Raw genomic sequence first — 22618 nt, 5'->3', positions numbered from 1 at the left:
CAACTAAAAACTGGACACCGGAACATTATAAATATATGCAAATATTATAAATCAGACAAAAATGACTAAAAACTGAATTTGGGATTGTATAGTGTTTTCTTCTAATATTAGTATCCAAGAACCAGTAACAAATTATGTTTTACACAATTTGCAAAAAGCAATTACAGTATCTCACAAAAGTAAGTACACCCCTCACATTTTTGTAAATAGATTTTTATATCTTTTCATGTGACAGCACTTAAGAAATGGCACTTTGCTACAATGTAAAGTAGTGAGTGTACAGCTTGTATAACAGTGTACATTTGCTGTCCCCTCAAAATAACCCATTACCCAGCCATTAATGTCTAAACCACTGGCAACAAACTTGAGTACACCACTAAGTGAAAATGTCCAAATTGGGCCTAATCAGCCATTTTTCCTCCCTGGTGTCATGTGACTTGTTAGTGTTACAAGGTCTCAGGTGTGAATGGGGAGCAGGTGTGTTAAAATTAGGTGCTATCGCTCTCACTCTCTCATACTGGTCACTAGAAGTTCAACATGGCACCTCATGGCAAAGAACTCTGAGGATCTGAAAAAAAGAATTGTTGCTCTACATAAAGATGGCCTAGGCTATAAGAAGATTGCCAATACCCTGAAACTGAGCTGTAGCATGGTGGCCAAGACCATACAGTGGTTTCATAGGACAGGTGCCACTCAGAGCAGGCCTCGCCATAGTTGTCCAAAGAAGCTGAGTGCACGTACTCCTGCTCATTTCCAGAGGTTGTCTTTGGGAAATAGACGTATTAGTGCTGCCAGCATTGCTGCAGAGGTTGAAGGGGTAGGGGGGGTCAGCCTGTCAGTGCTCAGACTATACGTTGCACACTGCATCAAATTGGTCTGCATAGCTGTCATCCTAGACGGAAGCCTCTTCTAAAGATGATGCACAAGACAGCCCGCAAACAGTTTGCTGAAGACAATCAGACTAAGGACATGGATTATTGGAACCATATCCTGTGGTCTGATGTGACCAAGATAAACTTATATGGTTCAGATGGTGTCAAGCGTGTGTGTCGACAACCAGGTGAGTAGTACAAAGACAAGTGTGTGTGCTGCCGGCACTGGGAAGCTACAGTTCATTGAGGGAACCATGAATGCCAACATGTACTGTGACATAGTTGGACATGAAGCAGAGCACGATCCCCTCCCTTCGGAGACTGGGCCACAGGGCAGTATTCCAATATGATAACGACCTCACACACCTCCAAGATGACCACTGCCTTGCTAAAGAAGCTGAGGGAAAAGGTTATGGACTGGCTAAGCATGTATCCAGACTTAACCACTATTGAGCATCTGTGGGGCCTCCTCAAATGGAAGGTGGAGGAGCGCAGGGTCTCTAACATCCACCAGCTCTGTGATGTTATCATGGAAGAATGGAAGAGGACTCCAGTGGCAACCTGTTCTACAAGCTGTACACTCACTACTTTACATTGTAGCAAAGTGTCATTTCTTCAGTGTTGTCACATGAAAAGATATAATAAAATATTTACAAAAATGTGAGGGTTGTACTCATTTTTGTGAACTTCTGCATATTTAAGTTGATTTGTAGGCCCAAAGCAGTTCTATTAAATCAGAACTCTAGATCACCAAAAGCTTCAGGAAACAGACTATCACTATTGCTGCTCTTGAATTATTTTTAGTACCTTAAACATAACCACCTACTATGAGACTTACTAAGTTGAGTTTAAGTTAATATAAATATGCAGGTTTTTTAATTCCCTGAGATAATCAGACAGTTGCTTCCCTGTCACCTTAGCAGCCTAAATGATAACATATGCTTTCTCCCAGCTCTGGAATATGCATCAAGTTAAGGTTCCAGGGTTAGTACCTTTCTGTTTAAGCATAGGGTTCTAGTATTTAATGCTGCTATGTGCACACAAGAGCAGGGGGACAGTATGTGTTTTCAGGATTAGTTCAGGCATTTTGAAAAATAAAGGAAATGTCACAGTTTACCTAACTCCACTCCAAAGATCACCACAACATATTAGGTCAAATAAAGCAAGGGCAAATCTTTTTATAAGTATGCACAGTTATTTGTAACCTAAAGAGGATCTTTGCCCGCCTCCTCCCTCTATTTCTTCTTTTTACCCCCACTTACCAGTGGTCTTTTGTGCACATTTTAGATACTTTCCCTGAGGATGCAGTGTTTTTCCACTGAGATCTTCTTGTCTTCTGCCACTGCTCGATCCCATGCCGCCACTTCGATGATGCGGCACTGGGTATGCCCCCCATCCTTTCTGAATGAAGGGCTGTGCCACCTGGGATATGTGACATGTGTATCCCAGGAGGCACAGCAAGCACTGTGCATGTAATTTGTCTAGATGAGTGACGTGCTTGGGAGGGGCACACATTTTCATTAAAGAAACGTAAATAAACAAAACAAAAACAACACTTAGTCTAAATCATCGGTTTAGCAGATATCTTTAGGTGACTTTCCAGTATCAAGCAGCAGGAATGTACTCTTTATAACCACTCCCATTCCCAGCTAGCCCCAATTTTACTCTAGTGTCCTTGTGACAGATGTCTCCTGTCTACTGAGTGAATCTTCTCTCTTAGTGCTGAAAATGTTTTTTCAAGATCCTTCTGTCAGGCTTTAGTTGCTCCATAGCCACTGAAGCTCATTCCTGCAGCTTTCCAGATCAGTTAATTCCTTGGCTGAGCCTTGAGGACCAGACCGGACCCTGTTTGGAAGCAAATGTAGAACCTGCTTATAACGTCTTATCAGGCACTGGATCCTACATGTGCACTTTGAGTTTACATAGATATTCTGCTGGAAAAAAGACACAAGTCCATCCAGCTCAACCAACATAGATAAAAAAAAGGAACCAGCACAAATAGAAAACATCTATATACAGTATAAATCCTGTACCCTCAGTTAACCCAGAGAAAGGCAAAAACCCCAATAAAGCATGATCTAATTCGCTCCAGCAGTAGGGCAAAAAATCCTTCCCCAACAGGCAATAGGATATTTCCTGGATAAACTTTACCTATTAATATTAGTATCCAGTTGTATTATGTGTATTTAGGAAAAAATCCAAGCCTTTTTTAAAACAATCTATTGAGCTGGCCAGAACCATCTCTTGAAGGAGTCCATTCCACATTTTCACAGTTTTTACTGTGCAGAATCCTTTCCATATTTGAAAATTAAATCTCTTTTCCTCCAGATGTAAAGAATGCCCCCTTGTCCTCTGTGATGACCTTAAGGTAAATAACTCTACATTGGGTTCAATATACAGTATGGACCACTTATGTATTTGTACATGTTGATCATATCCCCCCTTAATCTCCTCTTTCCGAGAGAATAAAGTCAGTTCAGCTAATCTTTCCTCATAGCTGAGCTCTTCCATGCCTCTTATCAGTTTGGTTGCTCTTCTCTGCACTGTCTCCAGTTCCCCAATATTCTTGTTGTGAACTACTGCCAAAAACTGATCTGCGTATTTCAGATGAAGTCTTACTACTGATTTGTACAGGAGCAAAATTATGTCTCTCTCTCTCTTCAGTCCATACCTCTTTTAATACAGGAATTTGCTCGCTTTGAAAAACGCTGCTTAGCATTGCATGCTGCTATTTAGCTTATGATCTACCAGAACACCCAGATCTGTCCCAACCATTGATTCCCCCAGTTGTACTCCCCTTAGTATGTATGATGCATCCATATTCTTAGCCCCCAAGTGCATAACTTCACATTTTACAACATTAAACCTTGTTTGCCACATAGTTGCCCAATTAAACAGAGCATTGAGATTGGCTTGTATGTTGGAGACATCCTGTAAGGATGTTATTCCACCGCATAGCTTGGTGTCATCTTCAAAGAGTTTGGCACCACAACACTTCTTAAATGTAGCCTGTGCTTTGTATGGGACCCGATACACACACAGGCCGTATCCCTTACCCCTGCTGGACCTGCAACACTTTCTGGTACACATTCCTCCTCTGAATTATTGATCTCCTGAGCCAGCACACCACGTAGAATACCCTGTGACATCATCACAGTCATCTCCTAGCTCCTGTAGCTCTGTAGTGGCTTATGAGTATCCTTGTGGGTAATGTCTCATTGTATACTGTTTGTTAAAAGTTTGTAGAAAAAATATAAAATCCTCCACCACAGTAGTGTTAAATACAATCCTCCGCAGTGCGTCCGTTAGAGTGGCATGCCAATACGCTTACCAGATGATGGTAAAAGGTGCACAAATCGGCTCAATCTCTATAGGATCCAAGATGACAGGCTAGTCAGAAGTAACCACGGATCAGCACTGAGAGGACGTATAGCCTTAAACGTGCTCAAACAGCAAGGAGCATGAGCAGCATCCACCGAGGGTTCAGCATATATAAAATACAAGAGCCTTCCAGTCTCTGCCTGACTTTCAAACATTGAGCAGTTAACCACTAATCTCCCCAACCGAATATACATCGCCACAGGTGGGTGTACTCCATCTATCCAACAAGCCCCTCCCGTACTTCCTAAGTCTTCCCCTTGCCTTCCCACTCTTTCCCCCTCCTTCCCTCTCCCCCTCCTTCCCTCTCCCCCTCCTTCCCTCCCCCACCTTCCCCCTTTCCCCCCCTCGTCACGTCCCACCCCCCTCCTGGCTCCCCAACTGTCATTTAATGGTCACTACCTCCTACTGTCTGCCTCGCCACGTATACCTACTTCGCAATACTCATGACTGGGATTTGTTCGAATATGGTGTGGGCTCCCTGTCCCCTGACACAGCAAGTGGAGTTCAGGGGGCCTCGCCAAAACACGACTTCAGCTCACGTACCCCAGTTCTCTATAGCTACACAGATACTTCCTACTATATGACCCTATGATGACCATAAACTTCATGATAGAATCTCCATAATGTCCTACCCCTCCTTAACGTTTACAGTTACACTGTCTCATACCGTTTTGTTTATTGCATATGTTTGAGATATCTGTTCTGACACAGGTTTGTACACATTACGGTCTTTACACCTGTTTTGATTGTTATGTACTGTGCTTAATATCAATAAAATGTTTTGGAATAAAAAATACAAGAGCCTGTCTGGTGTCCTCCGACCGACCACCCAGACCTCCGACTATACTGACAGTCCTCCCCGACCCCGGTGGAGGAGGCCGGGCTCGGTGTCTGAGTAGATCGGGGTGGACTGTCAGTATAGTCGGAGGTCTGGGCGGTCGGTTGGAGGACACCAGGCAGGCTCTTGTATTTTATATATGCTGAACCCTCGGTGGATGCTGCTCATGCTCCTTGCTGTTTGAGCACGTTTAAGGCTATACTTCCTCTCAGTGCTGATCCGTGGTTACATCTGACTAGCCTGTCATCTTGAATCCTATAGAGATTGAGCCGATTTGTGCACCTTTTAACATCATCTAGTAAGCGTATTGGCATGCCACTCTAACGGACGCACTGCGGAGGATTGTATTTAACACTACTGTGGTGGAGGACTTTATATTTTTCCTACACCGTTGTCACCTTCATTTTTGGGACATTTCATTTTCCTTTATTCATTTAGATATATTTCATTATTATAATTTTTTCTTTCCTTCTGAATTGTGCACTTTATTACATTAAGCTATATTTACATTTTTTTGTTATATTTGATCTTACCATATTGCACTTGTGCACATGTGTATTCATTTTGTTTTAACACACTTGATATTATTTATTTATTATCATTTATCATATCTAGCGCAGCTACATTTTTTCTATTCTGTTTAGGTGTTTTTCTCACTTCTAGCTGCAGCTTTATAATTTTGATTGTGTAATAGCGCGGTTATTTTTTACAATTAAAGCTAAGAAAGGGACTGGAGGATCTCGGCTATGAGGAAAGACTGCAAGCATTGAACCTATTCTCGTATCGCCTCTCAAGAGACGCTTGAGAGGGGATATGATATCAATGTACAAATACTATACTGGTGACCCTAGCATAGGGAACAAACTATTCAGTGAAAGGGAATAAAGAAGGACCGCAGCCATTCGCTAAAATTAGAAGAGAAGCTGTTTAACCTTAAACTGCATAAAGGGTTCTATACCGTCAGATTGGTAAGGATGTGGAATTCTCTTTCACAAGCAGTGGTATCAGCGATGAACAGTATTTGTTTCAAAAATGATTAGATGGGCACCTTAACGATCACAACATACAGGGGTATATGATGTACTATTGACATAAACACATACACTCATCATAGGTTGAACTGGATGGACTGGTGTCTTTTTTTCAACCTCACTAACTATGTAACCTGTATTCCATTTGTACAGCGGCTTTACCTGCAAGGCTGTTGCCCTATTGCTCTTCAGTTGGTCTGTGAATGATCCAGGTGGTTCTGTCTCTCTAGTATACTGTGTACAAAGTGGCTTATGGTGAACTCACCACGGATGGCTGTGTTGGTAACAACGCCCATTTCCCCTTCTGCCTTGGGCCTGTGAGTGCCTTTTGTTAGATTTCACATAAATACTCTTTTACTATTACGGCTAGGGTACTAGCCTTACTTGTGTGATTGCCTTCTTGATGCAGCTAATTCCAGGTTAGCAGTTATCCTGGTACAGGGTCTTTTTCTAGCCCTCATTAAAGACAAGGTTGTTTCTGAAACCAGAGCCTCTCTTTCTAGGATATTTTCTTGTTTAATTTCCTTGGCCAAGACTTTCACTATTTCCTGCTTTTCTACATCTTCTGGAAGTTTCCTCTCTATTGTTTTGGATGTGGTACGTGCTATTCAGGTCTATGGAATTCCTTCTTGTTTGCCTGATGCCAATTTCTGGTGTAAGGGGCTTCATGTTGCTCTCTGAATTCTGTTGAACCCTACTTTAATGCATTGTTACGTGGGCCTGTTAACATTGGTTTGCTATGTTGCTTATTTCTCAGTTGGACTGCTTTGGGGCATCCAATGGTTAAGACCAAGTCCTGTTACCTTTACTGTATGATTGAGATATTAGGATTTTTGACTGGCACTGGCAGACAAGTTTGGATCCTCCTAATATACAAGGGAATTTGTTACCGGCAGTGGCATGTTATGTATGCGGCTGTGAGCAAGCCCTGCTGCCTTAAGCGACTGCCAATGTTGCCTATGCAGAACAGCCTTTGGTGGAGATAAAATACCAATTCTCAATCTAAAACTAAAAAATACACTTATATAAAATCAAACTTTAAAATTACAGTTTCCAATCTTATGAGATACAGTAAAAATGTTTGTGAATTTTTTATTTTTTTTGTTAAAAAGTATTGTGAGATCATTTATAAAGGAAAAATAACTGTGTTTTAGTCAATTGGTTAATTCTCAAAAGAGATTAGTTCATAATAATGTAAATACTACATTTAGATTTTTCACCAAATCATGCACAAGACACCCCACTTTCCACGTCTTTAGGATTACATGAGCTTGGTTTATTTTAATAGTATTTTCCAGTTCGTATATTTTTTTTCCAAATTTGCATATCTGATATCAACAATTATGTCATGCACATTTCCTGAAGATTGACTTCAAACCAGACAGTTTACTTGAGTAAGCATATCTTTTTAATAAAGTATATATGAGTAATACATTATACTATTGTTAATGATTTTCAGATAGCAAAGCATTAACAGAATTTTTTACTGCTTGATTGAAAGTGATTTCCGTATGTTTATTCTTACACAGGTGGCCCTTGTAAACTGGACAGAAAGTGTTGGACTTACTCTTGTTAACAGGGATTTGACCTCTATGCAGCTTAAAACCCCTAGTGGACAGATTTTGACTTTCTTAATTCTCCAGATCTTTCCTTTTACTTCTGAGAGCAAACGAATGGGAATCATAGTGAGGGTAAGATTTATTTAATTGCTAATGAAAACAGATAATGGAAACTATTTTATTGTGAAAATTGAAACAGTTGGCTTTTCTTATTTCTTTATATTTCACATGAGACTTATGTTGTTTCCAATCATGTGTTAAAATTATATTTCACCCTGTATCCCACTGCTTTATTCCAGTAAGGGATGAACATAAGTATTGTAAAATTATTGTTTAACTGTAGCTAAGAATAAGCGAAGGATTGTAGATTTCCCTTGACGGTTTTTTGCTTTGTTTTTATCACTTTCACTGTACAGCAGTTTTCATCTTACTGACTGTGCACCAAATTCTAGACTAACAATAGTTTTATATATTTCTACATATATCTACAGATCTGAAAAAAATAGGTATTTCAAATGTGTATATATATATATAAGTACACCTGGCACTTGGAAATGGTTGTTCAAGTGACAAAAGAACCTCAAAGCCGACATCTATCAATGCCTCCACATATTTTGTTTTATCTACTAGAGTTGCCCACTCACTTTATCTACTAGAGTGGCCCACTCACTGCTAAACCCTGGAAACTCTGTGTGTAAATACTTGGTTTGAATTTTGTAATTTGAGGCTGTGATACTTCCTCTTATGTTCATTGACTGACACAGCTCTTCTGATTCTTGACCATGGAGTTTATAGTGCCAACTACAAGAAGACACTAGGCAGAAAAAGAACACAACAACACACATGGGCAGTCCTAGCTAGTATAAACCCCCTCTCTGCTATAAGCAAGGCAGTTATTTCTGTCTAGTGCTTCAGAGCAAGGACCTAGAACCTCCTGGAGATCAGGTGCTCTCTTTTTGATCATGGACAATCCAAGAAAAGGCCTGGCAGCCTACTGCTATCATATCCATATTGGCTTTGACAGTCTATTGTTCTAGCGTAGGCCATTAGTAGTCGGGTGCCTCCCTTCCCTGTTGCAGTATGCTCCAGCAGGGTGATTAGTGCCTCGTGGGAACACTAGGTTTGAGTAAACTGAAGAACTTGAGTTCAAATTTACTGTTGTACCATGTTTAGGGACCCAATGGGTTCCATGGAATATATGGTCCATTTTTAAGCAGCATCCAATTAATTAGAACTTAAAGTTGCTTTTGTAAAGTATTTACATTTTTTTATGCTCCAGATTCTTACAGAAGTTGTCTCGTTAGGAATAAAACCTTTACCTACCTTCTGTTCTATGACTTAATTCTCAAAACTGAAGTTTAGCTAATAAAAAGACCCCTAAAGCTTTAATCACATCACTTACCTGTATTGAAATACTGTATTTCCCACATTTTACAGCTACCTGGATCCTGGAGAACTCTTTATTGCAGGGATGCCTTGTTCTCTTCCATGCCCTGATGCTTCTGGTCTTCAGGCAGAATAGCAATACAGAGGGTCCAACTGGGACACACACCCGCATTCCTTCTCCATTGAGAAAAGTACTTTAATTCATCACACTACCATGATCTGGGAATAGGAGTGAGTCTGTTGAGTTTCAGGATTCTAATCCCCCCATTCACAGATCTTGTTACAAACAGTGTAATTAATGAAAGAGCTTTTATCAGTAGAGGAGTAGGAGTGAGAGTGTGTCCTTGTTGGACCATCTGTACTGCAGTTCTGCCTGAAAACCCAAGGCTATATACACCATTGCAGCATCACAAGCTTATAGCTTCTATAGAAATCACTAACTTATTCTCTGTTATAATTGCCTTTAAGTCTGCCCCCTCTCCATTTTAAGGCTGATTTGTTAGCCTTCCTATTTTAGAGCTCAATCAGAGCTCAGCTGAAACTTCTCCTCAATACGCATCTCAAGCGCACCTGTTAGGCACACTAATGTAATCAGCACTGGTCTAGCAGACTATACAGAGGAGTTTCCAGCAGGACATCACACAGTGCAAGTCTGTGTTTGTTTTCCATTTTCCACTCAACTTGTGACCAATGGCAGCACAGGTCATCAGCACTGGTAATGTCATGGTTTGCAGGTAAACAAATGTGCATTTATTATTTTTTGTTGCAGGAGCCTGTGCGCATTGCACCAGTGATCAGCAGATCGCTGGTGCCATGCAGGTCTCCTGCAGATCTGTCATTATATTGGCTTGCTCATACAAGGAAGCCGATACATGCTGACAGGATAAATGCATGAGCTACCATGGTGCTTACAGCACTGTGGTAGTTCATTGAAAACTACAAGCCGACAGCTGCAAAGGCTGTTGGACCTTGAAAAATTCCATTCGCAGAATACTGTGAATAAGTGACGTGGCCAGGCAGGCAGAGCCCTCATTTTTTCAGCCACATATTTTTTTAAATTGTGATAGCTAGCATGGAGGGAGAAGATCCCCAATAGCTGTCAGATCAGGGAGTGGGGGTTGCATGGGCCAGTCCGATACATTTTGCACCCTGAATATGGGTGTAACATGTTACGAAAGGTGAACTTATCCTTTCAATTAATCTTTTAATTAGAGAAATATGGAGGCTTTAATTGCTGGCTTCTTTTTGAAAATCTTGGTAACCTTGTTATTTTTGGCTTCAATGCTTAAAAGACCCAAAACAAGCATGCAGAAAAGCGATATGTATAAAAATCTGAATTCTTTATTCTTGTTTAAGGTCATAGATACAAAAAGCATTAAAACATGGCAGCCAGACAATTAGTGTTCTAAGAAAGAAAGGTCAACAATATCAGCTTGCCTATTTATAACAGGTTCCCATAAATATTGCAATCAGTGAATCATACATCGTATTACACTATTTAGAATACTAAGTATTACCAATTAGTTTCAATCATACCCCAGTGCACTAAAGTAGCGCATATGGGCTGCAGTGCAACACACTCCCGTGCATTGTGATGTGGTTGTGCTGCATTGCAAAAAATGTCAAATTTTTTAGGACTTTTTGTTTGTGTTGGCCTCCCTTCAATTGAATAAGTGGTCCTAACACAATGCACATTAACACTTGCAAAAATGCTTGTTTATGCGTGCGCGTTAACCCAAACCATCAGGGCACCAAGGTGTGAATGGGCCCTAATTCATTAGCAGTTACTTTGACCTCTGCTGTGACTGCAGTGCACATTGTTTGCTGAACACACCCAGCTTAGTGCTGGGAGCTGTGATCAGGATGTAAATCAGAAGTATCTTCCTGTGTCACAAATCTAGTTTAAATTGGGTGAATGCTTAAGGCAGTCGCCTCTAAACAGGACCAAACACGGTCCATGTACATAAGTGTATTGAAGAAAACATAGCAATAGTGTAATTCATTTACTATTGACCTTTCAAATTCTTTCTGTCCACCTGCACCACATAGCATTCAAATACAGTAACTTTTTTTTTGGACATTTAGCAGTACTTTCAGTGAGGGTTCAGATGAGAGACAGCATAATGTCATGATCAGAAAGACAAAATTGCATTATGATCAGAAATACAAATATACTGTATCTATATATAGATTGATAGATTACTTGTAACTACACTATTTTGTTGTATTTTTTTTAGGAAGAGTCTTCTGGAGATATCACATTCTATATGAAAGGTGCTGATGTTGCCATGGCTGGCATTGTTCAGTATAATGATTGGTTGGAGGAAGAGGTAAGACTAACAATTGGATTTTTGGAATCCTAACGCTATGTTTACAAGTAGTGCTTTTAAATAGAAGTATAGGGTTTGTTTTTTTTCCCCCATTCATACTCTACCTATGTGTTTCCCGGCGCCTCTGCATTTGTGACCGAGCGATCAAACACCACCGATCGCTCAGTTCTGACAGCTCCCCAAGCAGAGACCTGCTGACTGTCAGTCACCAGCTCTGTACTCTGCCCCTTCCTCGCTCATTGGAGCGCTGGGCTGAGGAAGGGCAGGGAGCGGCCGGCTCAGGCTCTTAGCGGCGCGTGAGTTGTCGGTCCAGGCCCCTGGCGGATACAGACTCTGTGGTTGTGAGGACGCGGTGCCTGGACCAACGTTTGTGACGTCAGGAGAGAGCGGTCTGAAAACGGATCACAGGAGTGCAGAATGAACTGCACTCCTGTGATCCATAGGAGATGTACAGCCAAACAAGCTTTGGCTATACATCTCCTTTAAATAGAGGGAGGAGGAGCATGATAGAAGACAGTCTAATTTAGAAGTTTTAGAAGGAAACCGTGATTAAATGCATTACGGTTGAAAAAGGGAAAATAGAAGAAAAAAAGTTATTCACCAGCTGTAATTTTTTTTCCTGTGCATTGGTTAGCTAGTTTCTGGTATTTTGCTTGTTCTTAAATTACCCTTAGTATGTTTATGGGTGTGGTAGAGGCTTTGGATGATTGTGTAGTCACTAATGACTGGCAATGTCTTTTTCAACAGTGGCTGATGGCAGACACTAGGAAAACATGACGGGCTCAACATCCTAGCTTCACACTTTTTATAAAAACAGGGAACTGGGAGCACACTTTCTGTGGGGACTAACTTATAATAGAATCTTTTTAAAGTGGTTTCACAAGATGCCTGCACATACTTTCAGATTGGTTGTAAACATCTTGTTTTACTCATTGAGCCCCAAAATGTAAAATAAAATTGATATTTACATAATCTCTAAATATACCATAACTTTTGATAGGCTGCTGTTATTTTTATGCATACTAGTGTTCTATTTGCATACCACAAATTACATAACTTATTGTCTCTTGCACATGAGAAGGGCAACACAATTCTTGTGCATGTTCTGGTTTCCTCTCACAGTTTTAAAAACATCATTTTGAGTATATTGTATTTCTCCAATGTGGCCCCTACCTATTTTGTTATAATTTACCAATGGGAAAAAAACACATTCAGTTACACCTCTGAAAACCTGTGTATAATTTCTCTATATACTAAGTGTTTAGTGGACAGATGTCATTGTAAGGTTTATCCTCAGTTCCCAGTGTGTTTTTTTTATAGCTTGTTTACAGGCTTTGTTTTCCTGTAATCATCTTAAACTAACCCTCTGCCCTGACAATATAATAATAGAGTGATCACCATGCATATGTTGATGATGGTATTGGCAATATAAATCAATATATGCTGCAGGCCAGTTTCACTTAATCAGAGGCATGATTAAATTAAACTCCCTGAAGACTCAGCAAAATGTCATAAAAATTACTTTTAGCGATAATGATACATAATTAATTGTGGGCAAAAAAACTTGGCTTAATTTATTAAACAATATTAGGTCAAATCAATATACTGCTTTCACCAGTGACATTTATTACGCTTATGTATTTAGCTAACAGACGATAAATGATATAGTTACATCATTAATAGTTGGTTTCAGCTGCTCATAATATGCAATGTTAGATACATTCTGCATATATTATTAGAGCATTACAGCAGAAATGTGTTTTTATTGATTTAAAATAAAGGACATTCTGCCTGGGTTCCCTCAATGTTTTAGTGCCCACCTTCCACAGTTCCCTACAACCTGCTGCTGTTCACAGTGATCAGCAAACGAACTCCAGCAAATCAGAATGGTTACTACTTAGAATTATTGTATTTCTTGGCCTTGTAGTACCACTGGATTTTATTTTCCAGTGGCACTGCAGGCACATTTTAGAAATTACATTTCTCGTTAAAAAGGTAAACCTAGAGCCCGAGGCACACTCTTTTTATTTTGGGTACTCGCAAAATCCTTTTTAAGACTGGCTGACTTGTAGTTTACCGTAGTGTAACCAAAGAATAACTCTTCTGTACAAAAGGCATTTATAAAACTATATACTAAATATTATGTATTGCTCATTAATTTCTTTAAGCAAAACATTAGATAAATATAAGATAGTGATAGTGTGGGAGACTTTCAATAGGTTGGCCAGAATATAATGCATTAGACTTAAACCCAACTGCCAGGCCTGTACAGTATGACATCCTTTGGTATATATATATATACATACAGTACTGTGCAAAAGTTTTAGTCAGGTGTGAACATTTTCTGTAAATTAAAGATGCTTTTAGAAATAGAAGTGTTAATAGTTTATTTTTATCAATTACCAAAATAGAAAGTAAATGAACAGAAGAGAAATCCAAATCAAATCAATATTTGGTGTGACCACCCTTTGCCTTCAAAACGGCATCGATTCTTCATCTTCTAGGTATACTTGTTTCTGAAGTAATTTGACAGGTAGTTTGTTCCTAACATCTCGGGGAACTAACTACAGATCATCTCTGGAAGTAACTGGCCTCAAATACTTCTATGTTTTCATGTAATCCCAGACAGGCTCGATGATGTTGGACCAAACCATCACTTCTAGAACTCCTTGTTGTTCTTTATGCTGAGGATAGATTCTTAATGACATTGGCTGTATGTTTGGGGTCATCTTCCTGCTGTGGAATAAATTTGAGGCCAGTCACATGCCTCACTGATAGTATGGCATGATGGATAAGTATCTGCCTGTATTTCTTATAATTGAGGACACCATTAATCCCGACCAAATCTCCAAATCCCATTGCAGAAATGCAGCCCCAAACTTGAAAGGAATCGCCACCATACTTCACTGTTGTCTGCAGACACTCATTATTGTACCACTTTCCAGTCCTTCAGTGAACAAACTGCCTCTGCAGCCAAATATTTTAAATTTTGACTCATCAGTCCAGAGCACCTGCTGACATTTTTTTGCACCCCAGTTCCTAGGATTTCATGCTTAGTGGAGTCACTTAGCTTTGTTTCCACATCTGACATATGGCTTTTTGGCCACAATTCTTCAATGAAGACCATTTCTGGCCAGACTTCCCCCAGACAATGGATGGGTGCACCTTGGTCCTACTGGTTTCTGCCAGTTCTGTGCTGATAGCACCATTGGACATCTTCCGATATCGAAGGAAAGTAAGCATGATGCGTATCTCATCTGCTGCGTTAAGTTTCCTTTGCTGACCACTGCATCTATTGTAGTCTTTGTTGCCCAATCAATGGTGTCCTCAATGATGAAAAATTGAGGCAGATACTTATCCATCATGCAATACCATCAGGGAGGCATGTGATTGGCCCCAAATTTATTCCACTGCAGGACAACGATCTCAAAATTACAGCCAATGTAATTAGGAACTATCTTCAGCCTAAAGAACAAGAAATCCTGGAAGTAAGGGTATTGCCTCCACAGAGCCCTGATCTCAACATCCAGTCTGTCTGGGATTACACGAGGAGACAGAAAATTTGAGGCAGCCTACATCTACATCTATGGTTAATTATCCAAGATGCTTGGAATCACCTACCTGCTAAGTTCCTTAAAAAAGTGTGCCTAGAAGAATTGATGCTGGTTTGAAGCCTAAGGGTAGTCACACCAAATATTGATTAGATTTAGATTTTTCTTCTTTTTGTTCACTTTGAATTCTGTAAATTGATAAAAATAAGCAATTAAAATGCATAATTTTGAAAGCATTCTTACTTTACAGCATTTCTTCATAGCTGCATAAAACTTTTGCACAGTATTTTATTTATTATTTATTATAGGTTCTTATATAGCACTGTCAATTACATATACACATACTAGGGCCAATTTAGACAGGAGCCAATTAACCTTCCAGCATGTCTCTGGAGTGTGGGAGGAAACCGGAGTACCTGGAGGAAAACCCACACAGCCACAGGAAGGACATGCAAACTCCAGGCAGGTAGTGCAGTGGTTGGGATTCCAACCAATGACCCTAGTGCTGCTAGGCGGAAGTGCTAACCACTTTGCCACTGTGCCGCCAATACTGTATATATGTATAGTTTGGAAGCATTTTGCCTACACAGTGTATAGGGAGCTGTTCCAGATGGACCGCTAGCGTTCAAGCACCCAAACCACTCTGTGCAAAATAAATCATTTTGGGGCCACAGCTTATATAAAACCATTGGATGTATGATGCAACAAACTTACTCTTGCATAAGAATAACTCAATTGTATTGCATTTTAATTTGGTAGTGTGGAAATATGGCGAGAGAAGGACTACGTACTCTGGTAGTTGCCAAAAAATCATTATCAGAAGAACAATATCAAGATTTTGAGGTATGGAGAAGACATTTAACTCTTTCAGTTGCATGCATTGGCCAGTTAAATATTGCACTGAATTATAACCATGGTGAACATGTCTGTTTTAGAAAATATACAGTACACATATAAATTATTGCAGTACTTTGGGACTGATTTATAAACCAGTCTGTTTTAATTGTATATTTACTAAGGTAATCAGTTTGCACCGTTTAGCCAGGTTATCGTAGTCCTCTAGGTCTTGTTACAGATATTACTGTTATCCTAAGCCTGCTCAATTTGATGAAATTCTAGCTGTGGATGGCCCTGAACAAACTGCTTTTGAAAAATTAAAAGGGCCAAGTGGAAAATTTGTTGGCTAAACAGTGACTGCATACAATCAGATGCACCCAACGTTTAGGTATTCTACATACATACTAGTAGCATGCTGTTTAGCGTGGATGGAGGAATCATTTAGGTTTTTCTTGCCCAGGATGAAGGAGGGAGATATATGTGTGTAGGACTAGCCTTACTCTCATAAATAAAACAATGATTATGGGGTCAAGTGACAAAATGTAGGCAAAGCATTGTGGTTGGAAGAAATAACACAACTGCAGGCCTAGCCAGAATATACTTTCTCAGATAATGGCATTTGTGTAACAGTGGCTCTTTTGCTCCACAGTATTCAGAATATTATTATACATTTTGAATTTCTTTATAATAATTGTCATGTTGAAAAAATTCAGGTAACCATGTTTTAGTTATTTACAGGGAGAGCGTCATTGCAATAGATTTTGAATTCCATACCATGTTGACGTGTGTACATGGTAATCCGTAGCTATTGTATATAATTTCATCAGAAACGCTAGATTAGAAATACGGGAAGTTGCAAAGAAACTAGAACGAGCCCTCTCCCTTGAGGAGTTTTAGTGCCCTGAAATTCATGAGACTGGGCAAAAGCCCCAGGCCCAGTTCAATACTACAAGTGTTTTTCTAACTTATTGGCACCAAGATTCCTATCTTATTCCAACACTTTAACTCCCACAACGAATTCAGCCACTTGTTAGAAGCCCACATAATAGTGATACCTAAAGACAATAAAGATTAAATGCACGTCTCAAACTATTGTCCAATTTCCTTGCTTAATGTGGACATTAAGTTGTATGCTAAAATGTAACATCCTGAACTGCTTGCTTCGCTAATCTCCATGGGCCAAGTTGGCTTTATCCCTGGTAGAGAAGCCAGGAATAATACTATTCAAGCCCTTAATCTACATTACTGGCTGATAACACAGAATAGACAAGGGTTCTTCCTTTCCCTAGATGCTGAAAAGATGTTCAACATAGTGGCTTAGGGCTACATGTCGAAAGTGCTGCGAGCCATTGGGCTCCATTCCTGCATGTGCAACAGTTTCCTGGCCTTATACTTGATTCATTAGCGAGAGTCAGCGTCAACAGCCACCTGTCGAATGCCTTTCGCATAAACAACAGAACGCATCGCGGCTGCCCCCTCGTACTGACACTCAAACCGTTCCTCAACAAACTACTGGCTAACCCTAATATCAAAGGTTTGACTCTTAAGATCAAGGAGTATAAGCTAGCCACATTCGCTGTTGGCATTCTCCTTTTTTCTTTCAGAACCACATATCTCATTACCTGATCTCCTGTAGGACCTTGAAAGGTTGCAAACATTATCGAACCTGAAGATCAACTATGCCAAATCGCTTACATTGAATGTCTCGCTATCTAGTGCTCTCCCACTGTCAGGGAAATTTTCCCTTCGTTTGAAAGACTGATGCCATCTCTTATTTGGGGTTACAGGTCCCAGTTCACTTTTCTGAACTATACACTAGGAGCTTTCGCACAACTTTGAAAAACGTACAAAAGGACATCAAGAGCTGCACTAATCTTAACATCTTTTGGTTTGGGGGAACAGCCTTAGTTAAGATGAACGTACTCCTGAAACTGCTTTAACTCATGCAGATGATACTGATCCCCCTTCCTTTTTTCCAACATAAAAATGATACTGCTCAGTTTTCATTGGGAATGAACTACTCCTAAGACTCATAAACACCCACCTTACACTTCCAAAACAGGGGTGGTGTAGGTCTTCCTGATCTCCAGAAGTATTGCTGGACATGCCGGATCACTAGAATAGTTGACTGGAATGTCCACAAGAACAGGAAAGTGTGAACTTCCCTAGAAAACACTTTTTCGCAACTGCCTCTAAAGTCACTCTCTTAGCTCTCAATCCGCCAACTTCCCAAACAAGCCTTTATACACCGATTTATAGGCCCCTCTCTACAATGTTTTCATGAGTCCTGCTAATTATAGTCTCTTTTTTCTTCACCAGTTCTGCTACTATCTGTATGAATCCGGACTTTGCACCTGGCATGTCTCCTAAAGTCCTAAAAAACATTTGGCCCCATAGAGAGATCCTTGCCTCACATTTCTTCTCCAAAGGCAAATTCTTAAGTCACAAGGCAAGAACCTCACTCTTTACTGCAGGCTCCTTCCCCTACTGGACATACACTATATAACCAAAAGTATTGGGACACCTGCCTTTACACACACATGAGCTTTAATGGCATCCCAGTCTTAGTCTGTAGAGTTCATTATTGAGTTGCCCCACCCTTTGCAGTTATAACAGCTTCAACTCCTCTGGAAAGGCTGTCCACAAGGTTTAGGAGTCTGTCTATGGGAATGTTTGACCATTCTGCCAGAAACACATTTGTGAGGTCAAGCACTGATCTTGGAGAGAAGGCCTGACTCACAGTCTGCCTTCTAATTAATCCCAAAGGTGTTCTATCGTGTTGAGGTCAGGACTCTGTGCAGGCCAGTCAAGTTCCCCAACTCCAATCTCGCTCATTCATGTCTTTATGGACCTTGCTTTGTGCACTGGTCCAAATCATTTTGCATAGGGGGGGGGGGGGGTTATAGCGTGAGGTTGTTTTTCAGGGATTGGGCTTGGTCCCTTATTTCCAGTGAAGGAAACTCTTAAGGCATCAGCATACAAAGACATTTTGGAAAATGTTATGCTCTCCACTTTGTGAAAACAGTTTGGGGTTGGCTCTTCCTATTCCAACTGCGCACCAGTGCACAAAGCAAGGTCCATAAAGACATGGATTAGTTCCACGTCACCACATGTCAAAGCATGATTGACGCATTGCTCTGCCCCTACATAATGCTCTCCAGAGAAAGCATGGTACAGAGCATGTTACGGAACCGTCCAGCACCCAGCTTGAGTGCTTCCGTCACTATACAGCTTCCTCCAGTCATAGGAACCAGATATTATATCAGACAATAGCTTGTATGAGAACTGTAAATTTTTGTTAAAAACTCACACAGAATTTATGGTACACCAAACAATCAGGTGAGCCTGATGACATTATTGTATGCAAAGGCAACTGTATACAGGAAAATAATTAATATGAGCTAATTAACTAGTCACTTAAACCAGCCTAGGTGACTAAACTGCCCAGGACCTACAACCCTGGATATAAAATACTGTACAATAAACATTTTGACAAGTATAAACACATACATAGGAAGACAGATGGAACAATTAACACAATTAATAATGGGAGAGGCATACTTAACAGAATAACACCTTAAAACACCTTAAACAGATTATAGCAGGAGACCACCAGCACCAGGTTGCTTGCTGATTATATTAACATCTGCTATGAGTCTCACAGTCTGATAATGTTTTTACATATATATATATATATATATATATATATATACATACATATATATATATATATATATATATATATATAATGTTATAATTTTCTGTCCCATTTGAAGTAATCCAAACCACGCTCAGCATCCATTAAGTAGTTTTCCATCACTTTCTCTGTCACCTTGTGCCCCTAATAGACACAGAGTGACTTACACATAAGAGGGGCCTGGGGAGCTGAAAATAGAGTTTCCCGACCTCTCTAAGATAAGCTGGGTTCCACAAGCCCCCCACCCAAAGTGACTCCCATCACAGAGCATAATACACACAGGCTGATGGGAACAGGCCCCTAATGTATATCAATTTGATGTCTTTTTAATTAGGTTAGTTGTTACAATATGATTTTTATCAAATATTTTACAAATGTAAAACAGTGATGGTAGAATGTCACAGGTTGTACTTTATTTGGGTTATTTTACATTTATGGATATTTAATTTTCTCAAGACTGAGAAATGTGTCTCAAATTGTATCTTGTGAAATGTCCTCAGAATCGATATAACCAAGCCAAGTTAAGTATACATGACAGAACATTAAAGGTGGCAGCTGTGGTAGAAAGTCTGGAGAGAGAGATGGAATTGCTTTGTTTAACCGGTGTTGAAGATCAACTGCAAGCTGATGTCAGGCCAACTCTGGAAATGCTAAGAAATGCAGGGATAAAGGTAAGGGCTTTGTAGTTTTATCCTAAACATAAATGTAATTATTTAAATAATGTCAACCATATAGACTTATGCTGGAGTCTGTATATTTGTTATGTGTGTGTATATACAGTATCTATATTTAACTGTTGTTATAAATTTGTATATTTTCATTAGATCTGGATGCTTACGGGTGATAAATTGGAGACTGCAACTTGTATAGCAAAAAGTTCTCATCTAGTATCAAGAAACCAGGATATTCACATTTTTAGACCAGTAAGTGTTCTAGTTGTAGTTTTCCACATATAATTTTTCAACATGATAATGTTATTTTCTTTCTTCTCCATTGAGGGGCACAGAAGGTTTGTAAACTTCAGGGTTAAGAGAGCACTGATAATTGGACACTGGCAAACCAAAAGCTGTAGGCCAGCTCAAGGTACTCCTCCTACTACCAGCACGCCTCCGTTTTTTGCTGGTGTTCTGTTTGCAGGCGGATGTCTTTTCTTCAACTCTGCTGTGGTAAAGACTAACCTATTTTTGCTAGCACCTTTTTCATTATTTTTTTTTATATTTGTTTTCTTAAACAAAGACTCTTCTCTACATCACTTCAAGAACTTAGGATGTGTCTCTTCGATTGCAGCTATCCAGCATAGGTATTTTTAACCTGTATTTTGGAATGTCACATCCGGATCCTGCTGGACTGGATGTTAATATACAAATATGTGTAGCGCTATCCCAAAAGTTATTCATTCATAAAAATGTTTTATTATAAACATGCTAATATGACAGTGTGTTGAACTCAATCAAAAATGACTATTAGCATATATATATATATATATGACATTGTCCAAAGTGGTTAATCAAATAAAAATAAAATATAAAAAATAAAGTCCATATAAGTCCACTAAAACAATCCAAATAGATGTGCTAAAAATCCAAATAAATGTGCAAAAAAAAAAAGAGAAAATTTATGAGAAAGGAACCACAAGTCCCAGCAGACGAATACCACTCCATTGTTAAGTATAAGAAATTAGAAGGCACCCGTGGATGAATCACCATATATCCAAAAAAGCTGCTTACCAGATAAAGATGGTCACCCAATTTAATGGATAGACCTCAGCACGCTTAATTAGCAATGAGGGAGTCTGCCAGGTGTAGTTCAATACAGCATGTAGCATTAGAGGCATTCAATATCGGATACTCAGAGACCATGTATAGAAGAAAATGAGCAAGGACATAGCGTGATACCGTACAAGCAATCGCATTTATTAAAAACAAAATTTACACTCACATGTTAAACGCCATGAATATACATATATCCAAAAAACAACGCTGAGGAGCTAAGTGTTGCAGCGTCCCCACATTCACTCACAAATGTTGACTCTGGGGGCGTGGTTGCATCACGGTCTGACTCCACCCAATGCGTTTCGTCATAGACTTGATGTCGCCAGGGGCGTTGGACTGGATGTTACCAGGACAGCCTGGAGTCTAGACTCCGTTCTAGTAAAAATTAGCTTCAGTTTGTTTTCTAAGTCTAGAGCTGTTAGCTTTGCCTCAGCACTTGCTCTGTCTCTGAAGACTCACAGAAAAAGGCAGTAGAGCCATCTCTGGGGTATATGTCATTTACATAGGTCACTGGGCATCTTTAAAATGTCTTAATTTCCCATCGGTTTCCACCATGGAAGGAGTTAACGCTGTACGACTGAATGTTTACATCATCTACCGGGTTGAATGTTGCACGACAATGTTGGGGAAACATCTCCCCGCTGCTGCTACTGCTTGCAAAGGGCAATGTGGAGCTTTGATTTTTATTACCCCTTCCTGCTGCTAGTCACTCCTTTCCATCCCACCCTCACCTTCAAGTCTGGGTTTCAAGAATACCAGGGGTCTTGCCTCAAATTCTCAGCCTTATGGATGCCACAGAGGTACAGCATGTCTGATTCTAGACACAGTGGAGGGGGGGCGGGCTACAGTCCTGCTGCACCAGGTGTCCTCATATCACACTCTGATAATGACCCAGTGCTGCCTGCTCATGGTCCTGTTGTCTGCAGCTAAAAATCATGTTGGCCTCCTGGAGTCTATTCTGTCCTTTTTATCTCTATTGAGTGTGCCCTGTTCCTCTGCTTTTTCACTAAGTTTTATACCTTGGTCATGCAAGACATTATGGCCCAAAACATCCAGTTACTAGCTGACTCTAACCACAGGGGCTCCCGTGCCTTCTGTAGATTCTGTATCTAATTTACTCACAGCCTTGATGGCTTCTGAGCCTGTCTGATTCGCAATCCCTGCCTAACATGCTTGTCCTTGAGGAGTCACTGCTTACTACTTACACCCTGTGAAATTCACGTATATATCTGTCGCTTCTACCAGTGCTGTTACCAGTCTTTGGTTCTTTAAAGTTCCTAAGGCCACAAAGACTTTCACATTGCACTTGCTTTTCCAACTCTTTCTCTCTACGGAGATTGGAAACACCCTGACAAGCTGTTTGC

General features: G+C 40.0%; 1 protein-coding gene across 2 annotated transcripts in view; it reads left to right on the top strand.

Annotated features, from left to right (window-relative positions):
* Positions 1-22618, top strand: part of ATP9B (ATPase phospholipid transporting 9B (putative)) — a 578806-nt gene that overhangs the window by 502768 nt on the left and 53420 nt on the right. For both annotated transcript variants that reach the window (XM_082258664.1, XM_082258663.1), the window contains exons 16-20: positions 7652-7813; positions 11305-11397; positions 15708-15791; positions 19983-20153; positions 20307-20405. In XM_082258664.1, the coding sequence (XP_082114790.1) occupies positions 7652-7813; positions 11305-11397; positions 15708-15791; positions 19983-20153; positions 20307-20405 (609 nt within the window). The remainder of the gene's footprint in view (positions 1-7651; positions 7814-11304; positions 11398-15707; positions 15792-19982; positions 20154-20306; positions 20406-22618) is intronic.

This window comes from Pelophylax lessonae, assembly GCF_965119305.1.
Source record: "Pelophylax lessonae genome assembly, chromosome: 5".
Lineage (NCBI taxonomy): Eukaryota > Metazoa > Chordata > Amphibia > Anura > Ranidae > Pelophylax > Pelophylax lessonae.
Note: the sequence above shows the minus strand (reverse complement) of the source record. Positions and strands in the feature narration are given on the sequence as shown.